The sequence below is a fragment of the Sciurus carolinensis genome, chromosome 11 (genome assembly GCF_902686445.1).
Source record: "Sciurus carolinensis chromosome 11, mSciCar1.2, whole genome shotgun sequence".
NCBI classification, from domain to species: domain Eukaryota; kingdom Metazoa; phylum Chordata; class Mammalia; order Rodentia; family Sciuridae; genus Sciurus; species Sciurus carolinensis.
In genome coordinates, this window is record NC_062223.1 from 21,098,285 (window position 1) to 21,118,001 (window position 19,717).

At 36.1% G+C, this 19,717-nt stretch overlaps 1 protein-coding gene across 1 annotated transcript; it reads right to left on the minus strand.

Moving 5' to 3' along the window:
• Positions 1 to 18,493: 18,493 nt before the first annotated feature.
• LOC124960371 (olfactory receptor 8K3-like) lies at positions 18,494 to 19,435 on the minus strand. The gene has a single exon (XM_047519105.1). It carries the CDS (start codon positions 19,433 to 19,435, stop codon positions 18,494 to 18,496), a length of 942 nt encoding a protein of 313 aa, XP_047375061.1.
• Positions 19,436 to 19,717: the final 282 nt, after the last annotated feature.

Sequence of the window (19,717 nt, forward strand, 5' to 3'; positions counted from 1 at the left end):
TGATACTTATTAAAGTATAGGCATTGAAGTCAGAGAGGATCAGGAGTAAATCTTACCTTCCACACATACCAACTGTGTTGACATCAAAAGTTAAATCTCTGTGTCAGTCTCCAATTTCTAATCTTTTCTGCAATGATCCTTACTTCCAGTAAAAAATGCTAAGGTCTAAACAATGTACTGGGATAGCTTATCAGTTTCTTATAGTAAGAACTCAAAAACAATAGCTATTACTTATTAGTTTTCAAATATTTTAAATTACCAAGGTTACGCAACAAATATTAATGCACAGCATCATTAAGTGAGTTCACAAAAATAAACTAGCAGTCAAGATCTTTTACTCATACAATTACTTTTTTATATGAAGGGATACAACAAAATTGGATTAGGTATATATAAATATAGAGCAAACATGCAAGGTTGTTTTAGTCTAATAGAAGAATAGAGGTGTTTGACATGAAATAAAAGAATCAACAAATACTAGCTCATTCTTAGGACTGAATATTAAAAAATATGTGTATTTTATAATTTAAAAATAATATTCTCATTTTTAAAAGTTACTTTGAGCAGAAATTGTGACCATAAATGAAAATAGATTTCATTATTTTAAAACATTAATATATATATTTTATATATATATATATAAAACATCTGAAAATTAAAATAAGGGAACTATCAATAAGCTGAAAATATATGTAGCACAAAAATGAGTAACAGAGGGCTGGGGATATAGCTCAGCTGGGAGAGTGCTTGCCTTGCATGCACAAGTCCCTGGGTTCAATCCTCAGCACCCGTAACAGAATGAATCAAATTATATTGAACTAAATATTCCTATCCAACAGTGTATGCTTTACTATATTCAAGTAATATAGAGTGCTGTTAACATAAGCAAGAAAAAGCAAACTAAAACAAAGAAACAAAACTTAGCAGGAACCAATTCTGGAATGGCAGAATAAAAAGCTTCAAAAATTTGTTCCTTTAAAAGCAATAGAAAACACTGGAAAAAAAATTGTCAGAATCAAATTTTCACAACTCTCAAAATACCAGAACAGAGACAGCAACAGTAGCAAATGTAGTGCCATAGTGAGAAAACCAAATTCTAGAATTGCCATATGTTTTTATTTTGATGTACAGTTTTCAACATATAACCAAAAAAATTATTAATTATGCTGATAAAAGAGGAAAATAGCAATGAATAGGCAATCTTTTGAGAAAGCCAGATATTAGATCTTCTAAATAAAACTTTTAATTACCCATTACAACAAATATGTTCAAAACTAAAGGAAACCATATCCAGAGAATTGATGGAAAGTGTGAAAATGAAATATCATGAAATAGAGTTTGGATAATGACATAGAAGGCACAAAAATAGACAAAGAGCAACTGTTCAGGTAAGAAGTATGATGCTTAAAATGAAAATTTCACTATAGGAAATTGAAAGCATATTAAAATTGGCAATTTTATCAACAATCTTGAAGAAAGGTCTGAGATTACCCAGTTCAAAAGAAAAAAAAAAGAAATAAGTTGTTAACAGATACATATGAAGAGTCATCAAGAATGCTAACATAAAGAAGAGTCATGGAGAAGATCAAGTGCAGTGGATAAAAAAATTAAAGATATAGTGATCAGATTTTTTCACATTGATGCAAAACATTAATCTACTTATCCAAGAAAGTCAGCATACTTAAATAAAATGAACTCAGAGGCACATGCTTAGAATCATCAGTGCCAAAGTCTTCAAAGTCAAAAAAAGAAAGATAATATATAAGCAGAAAGAAACAACTAATCATGTTCAAGGGACACTCAGTAAAATCAACAATGAAATTCCTACCAGTAATTTTGCAGTTGTAGAAGTTAATGGGAGGGGAGGGGCTAGATTTACATCTTGGTAGTGAGCTTGCCCATCATGAGTGAGTCTCTGGGCTCAATCTTTGCACTTTGGAATAAAAGAAAACAAGAAAAGAAAGTTAGTGAAAAAATATTTAAAACTTTTTAAATTAAAGAATGTCAACTGAAATTCCATAAAATAAAAGTAAAAATGAACATGGATTAAGACATTCTTTAGATAAACTTTAAATGAGAAATAATTGCTAGAAAACATATTTCACAAGAAGTACTGAAATTTGTCCTTCAGTTTTAAATGAAAAGACATAGTTAATAACTCAAATCTACTGAAGAAAATAAAGATCCCTGGCAGTACCTACATAGTTAAATGTAAGAGGCATTGTAAGTGTGTATTTATTTGTAATTTTTTCTAATACTGATTTTTCAATAGCTGCATAAAGCAATAAAAACTCTTTGATTTTGAGTGTATTATATAAAATGATCTAGTTTAAAAAAGTATAATGTCACCGAGGGAAGGGGGAAGGGGATGACTACATGATAGCAATGCATTTGCATACTTTTGAAATTGTTAGTATTAATTAATTAATTAATTAATTAAATGGTTTAACTTATGATCTTAGTTGTAATCCACATGTCAACCATTAAGAAATTAAGTGAAAAAGATGTAGAAAAGGAAACAAATGGGAATTAAAATACCACACTAGAAAATATTCATTTAACACAAAAGAAAAGGAATAGTAGGGTGATAAAAATATGTAATGCATATCAAAATAAGTAATAAAATTATAGACATAAGTATTCCCTTATTATTAATTACGTGGATTAAGCCACAATAAGACATCATTATCTATTTAGTAGGATGGCTATGGTTTTAAAAATAAAAGGAAAGTAACATTTGTTGATGAGAATGTAGAAGAATTACAGCGTACATATATTGCTTTTGGGAATGTTAAATAGTACATTCAATAAATAAAACAATTTAGACATTCCTCAACAAGTTAAACCGAACTGCAACTTGATCCAGCAATCATATATGTAATTATACCCAAAGATCTGACAATCAATTTTAAACATAAATTTTATACATGAACACCCATATGAGCAATATTCATAGCAAATGAAGAAAAGACACAACTTCAAGTCCACCACCTCATGAATTGATAAACACATGTGATATATCTATAAAGTGAAAAACTATTCAGTCACAAAGAGGAATTATATACTGGTAATTGTTACAGCATAGATGAACTTTAAAAACATGTTAAATGAAAAAAGTCTGATGAAGTAAAAGACCACATATTATAAGAATAGTTATCTGAAAATTTCAGAATAGGCAAATCTAGAGGGACTTGAAGCAAACTAGTAGTAGCCAGGAACTATAGGAATAATGGGAATTTCTTATTTGGTGATAGAAAGGTTCTGGAATGAGGTAGTTAAGATAATTTAACATTTTGATTGTACTGTCACTGGAATGTACACTTCAAATGATTTAAATAGTAAATTTACAATGTATGTAGATTTGTATGTGATGTGCATGTGTATATAGATACACATATGCACATGTATGCACATATATAATTAAATAAAATAATGAAGTTAAAAATTCCAGCTAAAAGCACAAACTATAAGAATAGACTAAGCAACATGATAAAACTCTATGCCTTTTAAAGGCAATACACTTTAAACTCAAAGATAAAATAGGTTAAAATTAAAAATATGGAAAAAGATATATCATGCAAACAGTAATAGTAATGAACTGAATTAATAGAAACAAAATAGAGATTAAGATATAAAAGTTAGTAGCAAGAAAGATGACAGTTTTTGTTGTTGTTGTCTTTTGTTTTTAAGTTGGGAATTGAACTCAGGGACACTCAACTACTGAGTCACATCCCCAGTCCTATTTTGTTTTTTTATTTAGCAACAGGGTCTCACTGAGTTGCTTAGCTTTTGCTAAGGTTGGCTTTGAACTCATGATCCTCCTGATTCAGCCTCCTGAGCTGCTGGGATTACAGGTGTGTGCCACTGTACCTGGCAATATGGGTACTTTATAATGATAAAAAGTATTGAGAGACATAACAAATATAAATACATGTGCATATAGCAACAAAGCCTTAAAATACATGAAACAAATCCAAAAAATTATTGACCTTTTGGGAACCTTAAGTAAGTCAGTTTTTTGGTGAACTTAATGTGGACTTTGGTGAACTTGTGTATCTTTATGTTCATAAAGATAGGTTATTGTGTTTTTTAAACTCCAATAGAAATGCTATTCTCTCTGATCTAAAAACTCATCTTTAGGGTAAGTGTACAAAGTTCATGAGGTCAGAGGACCTAGCCTGGCATCTGGACTCTGCTGTTTCACAGCTGACAGATTCCGACAGAAGTATATTTAAATTCTCTAGTAGACAATGTTGGGCAGGGAAAGGGAGAGGTTAGGGCTGGATCATTAATATACAGGCTACTCTTTTTTAACCATTGACTGTGGGGTAAAGCTAGAGTGCCTAGACAAAACAAAGTGATTTTTCTTTCCCTGTTTTTTTCTTTCTTTCTTTCCTTTTTTTTTTTTTTTTTGGAAGCAAAATAATTTTGAAAAAAATATATTTTTCTTGGTAAAAATGGGAGAAATTTCCAATGTCCCTAGCCATGAGAGACCATTTCTGCTGAGAAGTGAATGGTGGAAACTCAAATTTGAAAACATTTGGGTGAAGGGAAAATTGACTTTCTGTTAATTGGCAAGTGTTCTAGTGGGAGTTTGTTTTTGATGGGATGTGTTGTGTTGTATGTACACATATATGGACCACATTCTCAATTGAGTTTATAAGGTTCAAAAGGATGGTTGGTTAAATCTTGATTTTTGCTAATTTATCTCAATAAAAGCCCATGGGAACTCAAATAAATAAATAAATAAATAAAAAACCCATGAAACAAAAATGACAAAATTGAGCAGAGAAATAGACAATATAGCAATAAAACAATGGTGATAGAAATCAGTAACTTTCAACAATATATAGAAAGAGTATCAAAATATCAACAAGGAAATTAAAAAGTTGAAAAACAAATGCCAATAAACCAACCAGATCTCAGAAATATCTACAAATTATTCATCCAAAAATAGCAAAATATACATTCTTTATAAACATGTAATATTTCCTAGACAGTATATGTTAGGCCATAAAATATGTCTCCATGAATTAAAAATGTTTAAAATCATGCCAGATATGCTCTTTTGCTTGAATAAGTAATATTAAAAAATCAACAAATGTTAAAATTTTGGAAATCCATGAATATTTGGATATTAAGGTACATAATCCTAAATAGTCAAATTCATGAAAAAATATTTAAAATAATCATTGACATATCAAACATTAGTAGACATAACAAATGGTATGCTTAAAGAAAAATTTGTATTTGTAAATGCCTCTGTTAAAAATAAAACTTGAGGTGGTAGGGGACTCTAATATGGCGGAGTAAAGAAAGGATGTACTTCCCACTTGCTCTGCCATTCAGAATTGAAATGATGAGCATACTGGATGGGTATCTGAAGAAAGTAATTATAAATAATTATAAATTATAATTATAAATCTGGTGCTGTGAATGGAGGATAAAGGGAAATACACCTGAGCCCAGCATTAGTAGTTATGCTATGTAACCACAAAGAGAGGAGCAATACAAAGGGAAAGAGCAGACTCTTTGGGCACATAAACACCTGTAGAAGACAGTCTGTACCTAGCTTGCTACAAAGACTATAGAGCAAACTAATGTTGGAAATGCACTCTGTGTTCTGAACTTGTAAGCAAAGAACTGAGGTGGAGATCCAAGGAGTTTATACTATACTAAACTTTGTTCCTACAAGAAACTGAGAGTTTCTAGCAAATATTTCCACTCATGCTTACTGCATAACCTAAAGTGTACCTGACAAATCATGATTTCCAAACAAGAATAGTGGATCCATGGTGATTGAAAACAGAGAAATGGAGGAGAGAGCAAGCTGCTCCCACTTTGAGCTCTGTAGAATGAACAACCAGCAGAAAAGCATGGGCAGGCATGATTACATTGGGATCAAGAGAGTTCAACTTTCTCTGTCTTTGAACTCTGTGTTGCAAACTACAAACTGAAAGGGATTGAGTAAGTGGAACAGGTGGGCATGATTTCATTGGCCATAGGCAAATGCCACCTACTTTACATTTGGAGGGGGCATAAATGACCAGCTGAGAAGGATCTGGTTAAATTGAACAGGCAAGTGTGATTACACTGGGGTCAGGAGAGTACAACTTACTCTCCCTTTGAGTTCTGTGGTACAAACAGCTGAATCAAGGAAATTGAACAGGTGGGTGTGATTACATTTGGGGATGCAGACTTGGAAGTCCATCTGTGGAGGGGAGTGGTATGGGAAATCTGCCATACATCTTCCAGTGAGAGTAGTCATTTAATCCCCTATGAAGAGAACTCTGCAGAGATGCAAAAAATCCAGATTCCCAGTAAAGATTGGTATCTACTCTGCCATATGGGTACAAAGATTTGATCATTCTGGAGTAGATACCCAAATCAAAGGTCCACAGTTCCACTTCGGACTCATTCCAGCTTCCAGAACTTCCCAAATACATCTCTGTACCACTTTCAACTAGAAAAAGCTAAGATCTAAGATGTACAGACAACATCCCAGTAGAAGGTACTTTCAATTCCAATCCCTCTGTGCTGGCAAGCAGACAAGCTAAGAGTCAATTCAGTCAACTACCTTCCAAACCACTCCAGCAATCAGATTTGCAAAAATCACAAAAGGAGGATAGGTTTAATAACACCCAGCCCTTGTTCTTAGAGGTCAGTAGCTCAAGAAGTGATGGACAGAAGAACATTCTGAGAGAGGATGTAAATATTCACAACTTTTGCCACCTCAGTAGAAAAACCATAATTTTCTATTATGTTTTCTATTAATAATTTTTTCTTTTTAAATGTTTTTGTTGTTTAATATTTGATGATTAATTCATGTTTATACATATACATACATGTTATTTTTACTGTTTTATCCATTCTTTTCCTTTCATTAATATGCCTTGCCATTTGTTTTCATTTTTGTAAGAGGTAGTGTTTGATTGGAGTTTTTACTCTTTTTATTTTTGTTTGCTTGTTTGACTTTTGGGATTGTTTTGCTCTACTTGTTTGATTATTTCATTACTCTTACTCCCTTTGCTCTCTAATAGCAAAATATCTCATTCTCTTTTGTCTTCTCCACTTTCTCCCTTACTAGGGCCTTTGTGTGCTACCTCTCTTTCACTGTCTCTCCTCTCACTTTTATAAATCTCTGATTTATTACTTTTTATAAGTCTATCCTATCAAAAATATTCCTATTTTTCTTTTCCTTAATAAACCAATTATTTGTCTCTTGATGATTTATATTCTTAAAATCCTTTTAATCCATGTGATATATGATCCAGAACCACTATATGATCCAGATATCCTACCTCACGGTATTTATTCAAAGGACCTGAAATCAGAATATTATAGTGACCCAGGCATATTAATGTTTGTAGTGGCAGAATTCACAAAAGTCAAGTTACTGGACCAGCTGGGATGCCTGCCAACAGACAAATGGATAACAAAAATGTGGCATAAATGTACAATGGAGTTTTACTCAACCATAAAGAAAAAAGAAATTATGGTATTTGCTGGTAAATAACTACAACTGAACATGATGTTGAGTGAAAGAAATCAGAGTCAGAAAATCAAAGGTTAAATATGTTCTGTTACATGCAGAAGCTCAAGAAAAATTAGGAAATAATATTGTGAGAATCCCATGAAAATACAATAGCTGAAGAGGATTGAGTGGGAAGGAGGTGGGAGAGGAAAAGGGAGGTACTGTGGAATAAATTTGAACAAATTAATCTATATCTATATTTATATCTACATCTATATATATGACTATACCATAGTGAATTCTACCTGTATGTATACTTATAGAACATTAATTTTACAAAAGCAATAAATGTATAGAAGAAAAAATAAATAAAATTAATCTCAAATCAGAAATCTAACCTTCTACGTTAAGAAAACATAAAAAGAAGAGCAGATAATCTCACAGCAAATAAAAAGAAGTTAAAAAATAGGAACAGAAAAAAGTGAATTAAGTAATAGTAATAAAAGTGACTAAAAGTAGTGAATTCAATAGTTCTTTGAAATTAATAAATTATAGGCTTTTAAAAATTGTTGACTTAACATTATGAAAACCAATAATGAAAGAAAAAGTGTTGCTATTCTCAACACTGAAAAGTAAAAAAAAGTCCTAAAACACAAAGTACATTCAAAGAAAGTGCCAAGCCCAATTTACTGGTTAAATGTTCCAGTTATTTAAGGGAGAAATGATACCAATTATATACAATCTCTTCTAGAGTGTAAAAGTAGGAGTATTTTCTAACTCGTTCTATGCTGCCAGCATAACATCAACACCAAAAGTAGACAGATATTACAAGAAAAAAAGTTAAATCAACATCTCTCAAGAATTTAGATGACAAAGAAAGAAACAGAAATTACTAAATAAAATTCAACAATATATGAAATGAATTATGCCAGGAATTATGCCATATATCCCTGACTGGTTCAACATTAAAAAAAATTTAGGTTTCATGTTTGCAAAAATGTGTCAAAATAGACTTTCCTTTCATGTATAACTAAAAAGAACAAATAAAATAATTTAGGGATTTCACCTTATTGAGAGGTTAAAAAAATCACATGCTTGTATCAATAGAGTTTTTAAAAATTATTTTACCAAATGTAGCCCTAATTCATGCTAAAATTTCTCAGGTTGCTAACAATAGAAGGGGAATATCTACAACTCAAGTCATAGCAAATAGTGAGAAACTGGACAAATTATTTCTAAAATTCCAAAATGAAAGGATGTCCCTCTCCTACTATTACTGAAAATTGTACTGAAAGTCACAACTACTTAATAAGACAAAACACAGAAAGGAAAAAACCCAAATAGAGGAAAACAATAAAACCTGTTTAAAATTGTAAATGACAATTATGATGAAAATACAAATGACTTAATAAAACATTGGAACCAATTAGAAATCATAGAAAGTTTTCAAGAAAAAAGTTTAAATACAAAAGTCATCATTTTCGTATATGCTACTAATGAACATCATTTGAAATAAAATAATACCATTCATACTAACATCAAACAGATGAATGGTGTGCCTGAGTAAAAATATGTGTGTGTGTGTGTGTGTGTGTGTGTGTATACATATATATATAAAGATGATGCAGAAAACCACAAAGTTCTGGACAAAGAATACTTGAGCGTGGATTGGAAGATTCGATAATGCTGTCAGTTTTTGCCAACTTGATCCACAGAGTCAATGGATTCTCAAACAAAATCTCAGCATAATATTCTTTAGATACTGAGAAATTAATTCTAAAGTCTATATGGAATGGCAGACATTCTACATTAACCAATATAATACTGAAATAAAAAGTAAAGTTGGGTTTTTGCCCTATTTGGAGACTTGCTATTAAGCTATATAGAGCTAAATAGAGAATGATCTCAGTCAAAGAACAAACACATGAATCTTTGGAATAGAATAGAGATCTTGGAAAGAGAATCACAGAAAGGAAAAGTGATATGTGATAAAATCAATTAATTGAAGAGAGAATAGTTTCTACAACTATGTAAATAACTTTTTCAAAGTCAAACATTTAGAAATCAATTTTATAAAAGGTACACATTTGGAACAGACACGTAACAAAAAGGGCCATGTCATAAGTATAGGAAATTATACTCAATCTCATTTGCATTTTGAGTATTGCAAAATCGAACAGCAATTAGGTATCTGTAGAAATTCGAAAGGCTAAAGTAAAAACAGAAAACAGAAAACAACAACAAAGAAACTAATCGTACCAATTGCCAGCAAAGATGTAGAGTCCTCCCACCACCATTTGTTGAAGAGGCTGTCCTTCTCCAGTGTACAGCTGGTGCTGACCACGTGCAGCGCACAAGGCCTGACCTAGAAGAAACTTCCACAATTAGAAACTACCATTATTGACTTGTCACTATTGTTTATCCTGTGTAGATAGCAGAGTAGGCACTCTGTAAAGTTGTGAACTACCAGGCAGATATAGTCCTGGAATGGTCACAGAGACAGAGGATGCAACTGCCACCAGAAGCATCCAGGGTGGTCTGATGTGGTGAGAAAAGCAAGACTCAGAGAGAGATAAACTGCCCCAAGGGCACCCAGTACTCTGAGGTCACCTAGCACAGGAGCTCTGATCTTTATTCTCCTGTCATGGCCATGTGTCCCTGAGTAGATGTCTTTGATTGTGGACTTTGCTATATTTGCATAAAGGATCTGGGGCCTCCAGCAGTGTTGGAGAGGTCAGGTACACCCTTGTCCCTAACCCTGGACTGAAGCCTGCCCCATGGTAATCTGGAGTGGCCACTTGGTGGCACTGTGGAGTCACCACTGACTAGCAGTTACCCTGGGAACTCCCCTCCAGTCAACCTTGACCAAGAGACCTCAGTGGATGCTCTTGCTGATCTTATTCCAGTCACGGAAGCTGAGGCACAGAGAGGGACTGGTGGGCCCTGCCACAGCCCTAAAGTTAGTCTGAGAAAGAAGGAAAGTGGTTTACACCCCAAGTCTTCAACTACATTATGTTATTCAGTGCTTCTCCACTGAGACAAAAATAACTGACATGAACAAAATGAAGAAGGAAAGATTTATTTTGGCTCACAGCTGGTTCCATTGCTTCAGGGCATAGGTGAGGAAGATCATGGGTGGAAGGTTGTGGCAAAAAAAAGTTGCCAGCTCATGGCAGCTGGCAAGCAGAGAGACAGAGAGGAAGGAGCCAGGGAGATGAAACCCTCCAGGGCATCACCCAGTGACCCACTTTCTCCAGCAAATTCCCACCCCCTAGTCATCCAGTCAAATCATTAATCCATCCAGTGGATTCATCCAGGATGTCAAAACCCTCCTGGTCCTCTCCCTTCCCCAAAGCCTGGACATTGCAAAGCCTTCAACCCATGAGCTCCTGGGGGACATTCCAAGACCCAACCATAATGAAGGTCACCCACTTTATACTACCACCCAGTGTCATGGGTGGTATTCTCCCCATTTTCCAGATGAGGAAACCCAGGCACAGATTTTAAGTGGAAATACAGGAGAGATGACAAGAATAAATGTAGGAGGCGACAATATTCACCAAGTAAAACACAAAAAGCAAATCATCTTAGCACCACAAGCCTGGCTTACAGCAAGCCCAACACTTCAATACTGGTATAGACCCATTTCCCAGAGGTGGAAACCATGGCTGAGTGGAAATCTTTTGCAGACATCACCCAGCCAGGATGTATCTACAGCTGGGTATGATCCTGCTGCAGGGGAGCAGGCCAGATCCCAACCTCCCTGCTCCACACCCTAGGCTAGACCATCCCAAGCAAGCAAGGCCAGACTGGGCTTGCAGTGCTGGGAAGGCCCACCACCTCCTCAGAGCCCACAGATGGACTAGAGGGGTCTCTTCATATGGCTGCACTCAGAAGACCAGGTGCCCACTGGACTGTGAAGGTGCTGAGGGGTGTCTGCTTCTCCCCATGAGTCCAACAGCCCCTGGTGCTCACAGAAGCAGGGGGCAACTGCGTGTGACCTGGGCTACAAAGAGGGGGGAAGACATAAATAAAGGGACAGGGACACAGCATGAAGGCCAAGGCAGCAGAGAAAAAGAGACAAAACAGAAAAATGGGTGGCCCACCATGGGCCTGAGCCACCGGAGCCGCAAGCCCAAGGCCGCAAGAAGCTGCCCGGCGAGTCCATCTCCCGCACCCCCATACCCTGTGGCGAGAGCCTCCCTGGGTTGTTCCTCACAGCGGTGGAGAAATGTCTGGCCGAAGCAGGTCAAAATGCTACAGGAGAGCACAGACCTCTTTTAAGGAAGCAGCCTTCAGGCGCCTGACAAGAGAAATAGGTCTGGAACTCACAGCAGTGTGCACTTCAATTGGCCAGCCCAGGCCCTTGTTGGCCTTCAGGAGGTGGCAGAAGCATCCTTAGTTCACCTCTTTGAGGGTGCCCACCTCCTCTCCTTCCACGCTGGGCGAGTCACTCTTCCCCAAGGATTTGCAGCTGGCCAGGAGGAATGGTGCATTGAGGAAGGACTTGGCTGACCTCCTGCAACAGTGTCTCTGGAGGTTACCAGGGACTCTCAGGAGCCACAACCTGACCCAGTGGTGTTTGAGGTGCTACCTGGATTTTGCTGTCTCTGAGCAGTTTGCGCATGTTGCCCTTTAAATTTTCTTTGTGAAGGAGAAGACTGCATGTTTCCTCTGTAGCAGAGACATTACAGGAGACAGTCACAATATTCCAAAAGCCTGAAAAGATTTAGTTGGCATGATACTCACATGACTCTTATGGGAATTTGAAGACATCAGATCTGCCATGTTATAGGAAAAGGATATTTACTTATTATTTTAGTTCATTCTATACTACATGCATTTTTTACCATGCTTATATTTGTACTTTTATTGAAAATGTAAGAGAAAAATAAAAGAACACTGCCATCTATTGTGAAAAAAAAAAAAAAACAGAAAAATGCAGGGTGGGTCCCCAGAGCTGAGCTACAGGTGCAGAGGAAAAAGCAAATCCTGAAAGACACCGAGACAGGAAGAGGCAGAAAATCAGAGAAAAGGACAAAGGACCCAGGTGGACAGAAAAGGCAGAGAGGGACTGAGAGCTGGAGCTGGAGACTCAGAAGAAAGTCAGAATGCACCCCATGAAATAAATCTTCCTCTAAGTACTGCTTTCATAGTGTCCCAGAGATTTTGATATGATGTGTCTTTGTTCTCGTTTACTTCTAAGAATTTTTTTATTTCCCTCCTGATGTCTTCTGTTATCCATTCATCATATAATAGTGTATTATTTAGTCTCCAGGTATTGGAGAAGTTTCTGTTTTTTATTCTGTCATTTATTTCTAATTTCAATCCATTATGATCTGATAGAGTACAAGGTAGTATCTCTATCTTCTTGTATTTGCTAACAGTAGCTTTGTGGCATAAAATATGGTCTATTTTAGAGAAGGATCCATGTGCTGCTGAGAAGAAAGTGTATTCGTTCTTGGTTGGATGGTATATTCTATATATGTCCGTTAAGTCTAAATTGTTGATTGTGTTGTTGAGATCTATAGTTTCTTTATTCAATTTTTGTTTGGACGATCTATCCAGTGGTGAGAGAGGTGTGTTAAAATCGCCTAGTATTATTGTGTTGTGGTCTATTTGATTTCTGTAATTGAGAAGGATTTGTTTGACGTACGTGGATGAGCCAATGTTCGGGGCATAGATATTTATGATTGTTATGTCTTGCTGATTTATGCTTCCCTTAAGCAGCATGTAATGTCGTTCTTTATCCCTTCTGACTAGTTTTGGTTTGAAGTCCACATTATCTGAAATGAGGATGGATACTCCAGCTTTTTTGCTGTGTCCGTGTGCATGGTATGTTTTTCCCCATCCTTTCACCTTTAGTCTATAGGTGTCTCTTTCTATGAGATGAGTCTCTTGCAGGCAGCATATTGTTGGATTTTTCTTTTTAATCCAATCTGCCAGTCTATGTCTTTTGATTGATGAATTCAGGCCATTAACATTCAGGGTTATTATTGTGATATGATTTGTATTCCCAGTCAATTGACTCATATTTGTTTTTGACATGATTTGATTTCTCCTTTATTTGGCTATTCCTTTAGGCTAGCACCTCCTGTTGCTGATTTGCATCGTTGTTTTTCATCTCTTCCTCATGGAATATTTTGCTGAGAATGTTCTGTAATGCTGCTTTCTTTTTGTAAATTCCTTTAGCTTTTGTTTATCATGGAAGGATCTTATTTCATCGTCAAATTTGAAGGTAAGTTTTGCTGAGTATAAGATTCTTGGTTGGCATCCGTTTTCTTTCAGGGCTTGGTATATGTTGTTCCAGGCCCTTCTAGCTTTTAGGGTCTGGATTGAAAAATCTGCTGATATTGGTTTCCCTCTGAATGTAATTTGATTCTTTTCTCTCGTTGCTTTTAAAATTCTGTCTTTATTTTGTATGTTAGGTATTTTCATAATAATGTGCCTTGGTGTGAATCTGTTGTAATTTTGTATGTTTGGAGTTCTATAAGCCTCTTGTACTTGGTTTTCCATTTCATTCTTCAGATTTGGGAAATTTTCTGATATTATTTCATTGAATAGATTGTTCATTCCTTTGGTTTGTTTTTCTAAGCCTTCCTCAATCCCAATAATTCTTAAATTTGGTCTTTTCATGATATCCCATAATTCTTCTAGATTCTGTTCATGATTTCTTACCATCTTTTCTGTTTGGTCAACTTTGTTTTCAAGATTAAATAATTTTTCTTCAATGTCTGAGGTTCTGTCTTCCAGGTGTTCTATCCTATTGGTTATGCTTTCTATGGAGTTTTTGACTTGGTTTATTGTTTCCTTCATTTCAAGTATTTCAGTTTGCTTTTTTTTCAGTATCTCTAACTCTTTATTGAAATGATCTCTTGCTTCCCGTATTTGGTCTTTTAACTGTTGATTGGTGCGATCATTTAATGCCTGCATTTGCTCTTTCATCTCCTCCTTCAATGCCTGCATTTGCTCTTTCATCTCCTCATTTGCTTCCCTGATCGTTTTAATTACATACATTCTGAACTCCCTTTCTGACATTTCTTCTGCTGTGTTGTCATTGGGTTTTATTGATATAGTATCTAGGTTTGTTTGGGACATTTTCTTCCCTTGTTTTCTCATATTGGTCAGCTGTCAGTGTGACCCTGAGTTATTGCAGATTTCCTCTATTGGCTTATAGTGTCCCGGTAGATTTCCAGTGTATCACCTCCCACCTTCAGTAGCCTGATGTCTTGGAGGAATTTGATAATGCAGTGCATCCGAAGAAAGCTGCCCCTAGCCCCCTACTGGTTCCATGGTTTGGAGCTGGCTCTGTGCGGAAAGGCTCTCACTGGGGGCCTGCACCGTGCAGCTGGCCATGTGGGAGGAGCCCACTGCCGGAGTGTGGAAGGCTACCTTGGGAAGACTCTACCTGCCCTGCCCTGCTCTGATAAGCCACCCCTATCTGTGCCTGCCACCCGGGCTGAGCTTTACCCAGTGGGCACACTCACCCGTGGCTCTATTTCAGTCCGAGTCTCTCAATGCCTCCCCTTCTTAACTCCTGGGTTCTGGAGCGACTGGGGTGCAGTCACCCTCTAGGCTGCCATCCTGGATCGCCCCGTGAAGAGAGCCTGCAGCCGGAGTGGGCAGAGCCGCCTGAAGAGGTCTCTGGTTGCCCTGCCCTGATCCCAGAGGCTGCTTGCGGATCAAAGCTCTCTGTTGGTTCGGGGACTTGTGGCTGGTTCTATGTAGAAAGCCTCTCACTGGGCGGTCTGGTCCGAGAAGCTAGCCTTGAAAGGCACCTCCCACCGCAGGTGTCCAGGCTACTTGGGGAAGTCTCTGGCTGTCCTATCCTGGTCCCTGAAGCTGTTTAAGTGCCGGAGTACGCTGGGAGTACGCTGCGCTGGCTCTGGGACTTGGAGCTTGTTCTGGTCAGAAAGGCTCTCACTAGGGGGCCCGCTCCGAAAACCTGGAGAAGTTGTCTGTGTGGGCGAGGCCCACTGCCGAGTGCACAGGGCTGCCTGTGGAAGACTGTAGCTGCCCTGCCCTGGCTCCGATAAGCCACCTCTATCTGGGCCTGCCACCTGGGCCGAGCTTTACCCAGTGGGCAGACTCACCCGTGGCTCTATTTCAGTCCGAGTCTCTCAATGCCTCCCCTTCTTAACTCCTGGGTTCTGGAGCGAACTGGGGGTGCAGTCACCCTCTAGGCCGCCATCTTGGATCGCCGGCATTTGTTTTAAATAATGAAGATTCATTAAATTTTGGGGGAACAAATTGATAAAAGAAATAAACTGAAACATTTTAAAAGTAAATGTAAAGTTCTACATTGTATAACGTAACTACATGACCCAGTACCGTAGAGGCAAGATAAATTACAGTGAAGTTGATATATACAGAATCCTACTTGTGATTTGAAATCTTTTTGTGGACTAAGATCAGAAGACATCTTCCAAATATGATATAACCATTAGTGCAGAAAATATGCACATAAGTAAGTGAAATGTATCAAAGTATGTCTAATAGGGTGAGGATTTAAAAGTATAGCATAGAAGTAGGTGCATGGCATTTAAGGGAATTATCTTTGGTGCAAAAAGATCAGAGCTATTTTATACATTAAAAAATTTAGAAATGACATATTTTATAGTGAAAAATTTGTTGAATACAGTGTAAGTGAGCAACTGAGCTATGAGAAAACAGGATCATAAAATTTTAGAGCATTAAGTATATAGCAGATTACATGTAATTGACATTTAATCAATTTAAAATTCTGCTTGCATGGTTGTGGCTATCTGATAATCAGTCATGCCCAAAGCTCACACCTTTCTTTAATTACAATTATGTTAAAGAATATCAGAGTACAACATTCAAGAAATTCCCTATATACAATAAGAAACAATGTAAAGTTTATTGTTTCTGTTGTTACAGTTTCATTTAATTTCTAATCATGAAAAACTACAAATAAGGTGCACATAGTAACTAATTTTTCATAAGGTAAAAAGTTGTTTTTCCTTTAACTAGTTTCAATGAAGAGAATCAAATTTCTATTTCATAGTTGAAAATCTATTAAATACTGGTATTTCTTTTGTGTGTGTCTCTCTGAGAAATAATTTTCAGATTCCACTGCAAAAGAGACACTTACCATCACTATAAAACTGGAAACTGAAAGTTCTCCTAATCTTCACCTTTCACATTCATCAGTGTGAAGTGGAACTACCTATTCTGCATCAAGAGAAGAGGAATGATCATATATATATATATATATATATATATATATATATATATAATATACGTATATATATACATATATATTCATAATCCATATAATTTAAATTATTTTAAAAGAATTACAAAAAGAGCCTAGTCACTAAATAACCAAATGTTCAGAAGATTAACAAAATGAAAGACTGAGTCATTACAGTTTCGAATTCTATCATTAAAGAAACTGGCATCCCTTAATACTTCACCTCCTCCCACTTTTGGCTGACTTCATATATAAAATTTTATGTATGTGAAATTAAATATTTTCTAAAACACACACACACAAAGTGTGTATTTCAAAGATGTTTACCTTCTCTACCCATTTGAAAATATTTAAAAATTAGCCTGCAGAGATTAGGAGAGTGCTTATAACTTATAGCTTAGTGCTTACAACTGCTCAGCTTTTAGGGAGCTGTAGAAAGCACAGAACTGACTGAATAAGCTCTGTTCTCTTACATTCAATGGCAAAGTCAGAACAAATGGGAATATTTCTGTAAGTACAGGTAGCATATGGCACCATCTGAGACCTTCTGTGTTTGTTACCTGCAATGAATGCTTTCTCTTGATTCTCCCATGTGATTCTTAACATTGCATTTAGGAGGAAAATTTATGAATGTGTTTTTATATTTGAGACTGTCCCTGAGGAGATGCCAAGCACCTAGCAGATTATCCTCAAAGCATTTGAGACCTGAATGGAATTTGTGGAAGTTATCTGCTAATTGTCAGGGACAATTTATATTCAACTGTGGCTTTATTTATTTATTAACAGAGTATAAAAGCAAATAAACAGCTTCAAGGTTTTGTCAAAATGCGCTGGTATGAGAATCTCAGAGATCTGCCAGTAATCTCAAGTTCATAACAATGTAATTAAAATTAGCCAGGGTGTGGTACCAATCTATCCATTCAGTGATAAATGAATATGTACAATGTGATACATAGATGCACTAGACTATTAATAAGACACTGAAGACACTTTAAATCAATATAACATAGCTATACCTGAAGATATGATACTACATCAAATAAACCAGGTACAAAAGGAGAGATACTGCATTAAGGATCTTAATAAAGTATCCAAAATACTCAAGTAGAATCAGATAGTAGCATAATAATTACAAGGAATACAAATTGGGAAAAACGAGGAGTTCACAATCAATAGAAAATCTCAATTATTCAAACCAAATATGTCCTGGAAATCTCTTGTAAAAAATTCTGCATATATTTTAAAGTGCTGTATTATATATTTGAAATATTTTAGGAAAATAGATATTATGTTAAACATTTTGCAATAAATTAAAATAAATGTTGATTTTGATACCACTTACTGAAGTATTTAAAGCTTAAAATGAAGAGTTTTGTTACACACACACACAAAAGAAACTAACACACACACATGTGGACACTGAAAAGATTATTATAATACACCAGACAATAACAACAATAAAAAATCTCAAGTAATTTTCCATATATATGTATATAACTTTTCATTCCCATACTGCATACCATTCTACCTGCAATTTGAATCTGAAGACTTTAAACATACATTAATTTACTATAACATTTACTGATATATTGTTTACATTATAATTGATTTCTTGACATCAAGTAAAGCAACATATTTTGTCTTTTAGTTCCCTTACGTATTTATAATATTGAGATATTTGACTGGTGCTAAGAAGACGAATCTTTAAATATATTTTGAGCACCATTCTGCATTCTATACATTCTGGAGGAAAATAATGCAGGTTTTTCTGTGGTTTCTATGGCTCACATTGTATGCAAGTTTTAAGGAAAAACATTCCATCTCTTTTTCCATGTCCTCTCTAGAGCGTGCTTTACATCTTTGTTCCTCAAACTGTAGATCAAGGAATTCAACATGGGGATGACAAGGGTGTAAAATATGGAAACCACTTTATCAGTGTCCAAGGAGTGACTGGACTTGGGCTGCACATGCATAAATATCAAAGTACCATAGAACACAGTGACCATAGTCAGGTGGGATCCACAGGTGGAGAAAGCCTTGCGCCTGCCCTCAGCTGACTTCATCCTGAGAATGGCTATGAGGATGAGCATGTAGGACACAAGGACAATCAGAAGAGAGGAAAGCAAATTGAAAACTGCTAAGATCAAAATTATCACTTCAATTTCATGTGTGTTTGAGCAGAGCAAAGATAACAAGGGGAGACTGTCACAATAGAAATGACTGATGACATTGTAGCCACAGAAGGGTAAAGTAAAAATCTTTATGGTGACTAGAAGAGACAAGAAGATTCCATACAGATAGGGAATTGCCACCAAGAACTGACAGGCCCGCTGAGACATGATGACAGTGTAGAGGAGAGGGTTACAGATGGCCACACAGTGGTCGTAGGCCATCACTGACAACATATAAAGTTCAGAAGTAATGAACACACAAGAGAAAGCTAGCTGAGTAGCACACAAATAATAGGAGATTGTATTTTGATCCACCACAAAATTGACCAACATTTTGGGACCCACAGCTGTAGAATAACCAAGGTCACTGAGAGCCAGGTGTCTCAGGAAAAAGTACATAGGTGTTTGCAGGCTGTGTTCCACCATGGTGAGGATGACCATGCCCAAGTTTCCCACCAGTGTGCTCATGTAGATGATGAGGAAGAGCCCAAACAGTGGAGCCTGCAGCTCAGGGCGTGATGTGATGCCTTTCAGAATGAACTCATGCACAGCTGTGAGGTTGTGTTTCTTCATCTAGTGTTTTAGGAAAGTCCTTTCTAGAAAGACACAATAGTTAAGTCAATAGATTTCAATTATTTTCATCATGGGGACATTTATTATTTAAAATGTAAATAATGTGTATATAAACATTCAAATTTATAATATTCAAAAAAATATGCATTATTGCAAGGAAAATATATAGAAATAGAGAGAGGTAGTGACAGGACAGTTTTTCTCAACTGATGTGTTTTCACTTACCAAAGAACATTTTTCAACATTCTCTAAGTACCTTGATTGGCACAATTGGGAAGTGTC

Bases quoted from the DNA above. Each gene is read 5' to 3' on its own strand.
- LOC124960371 (XM_047519105.1), bottom strand. From the start codon at position 19,435: ATGAAGAAACACAACCTCACAGCTGTGCATGAGTTCATTCTGAAAGGC.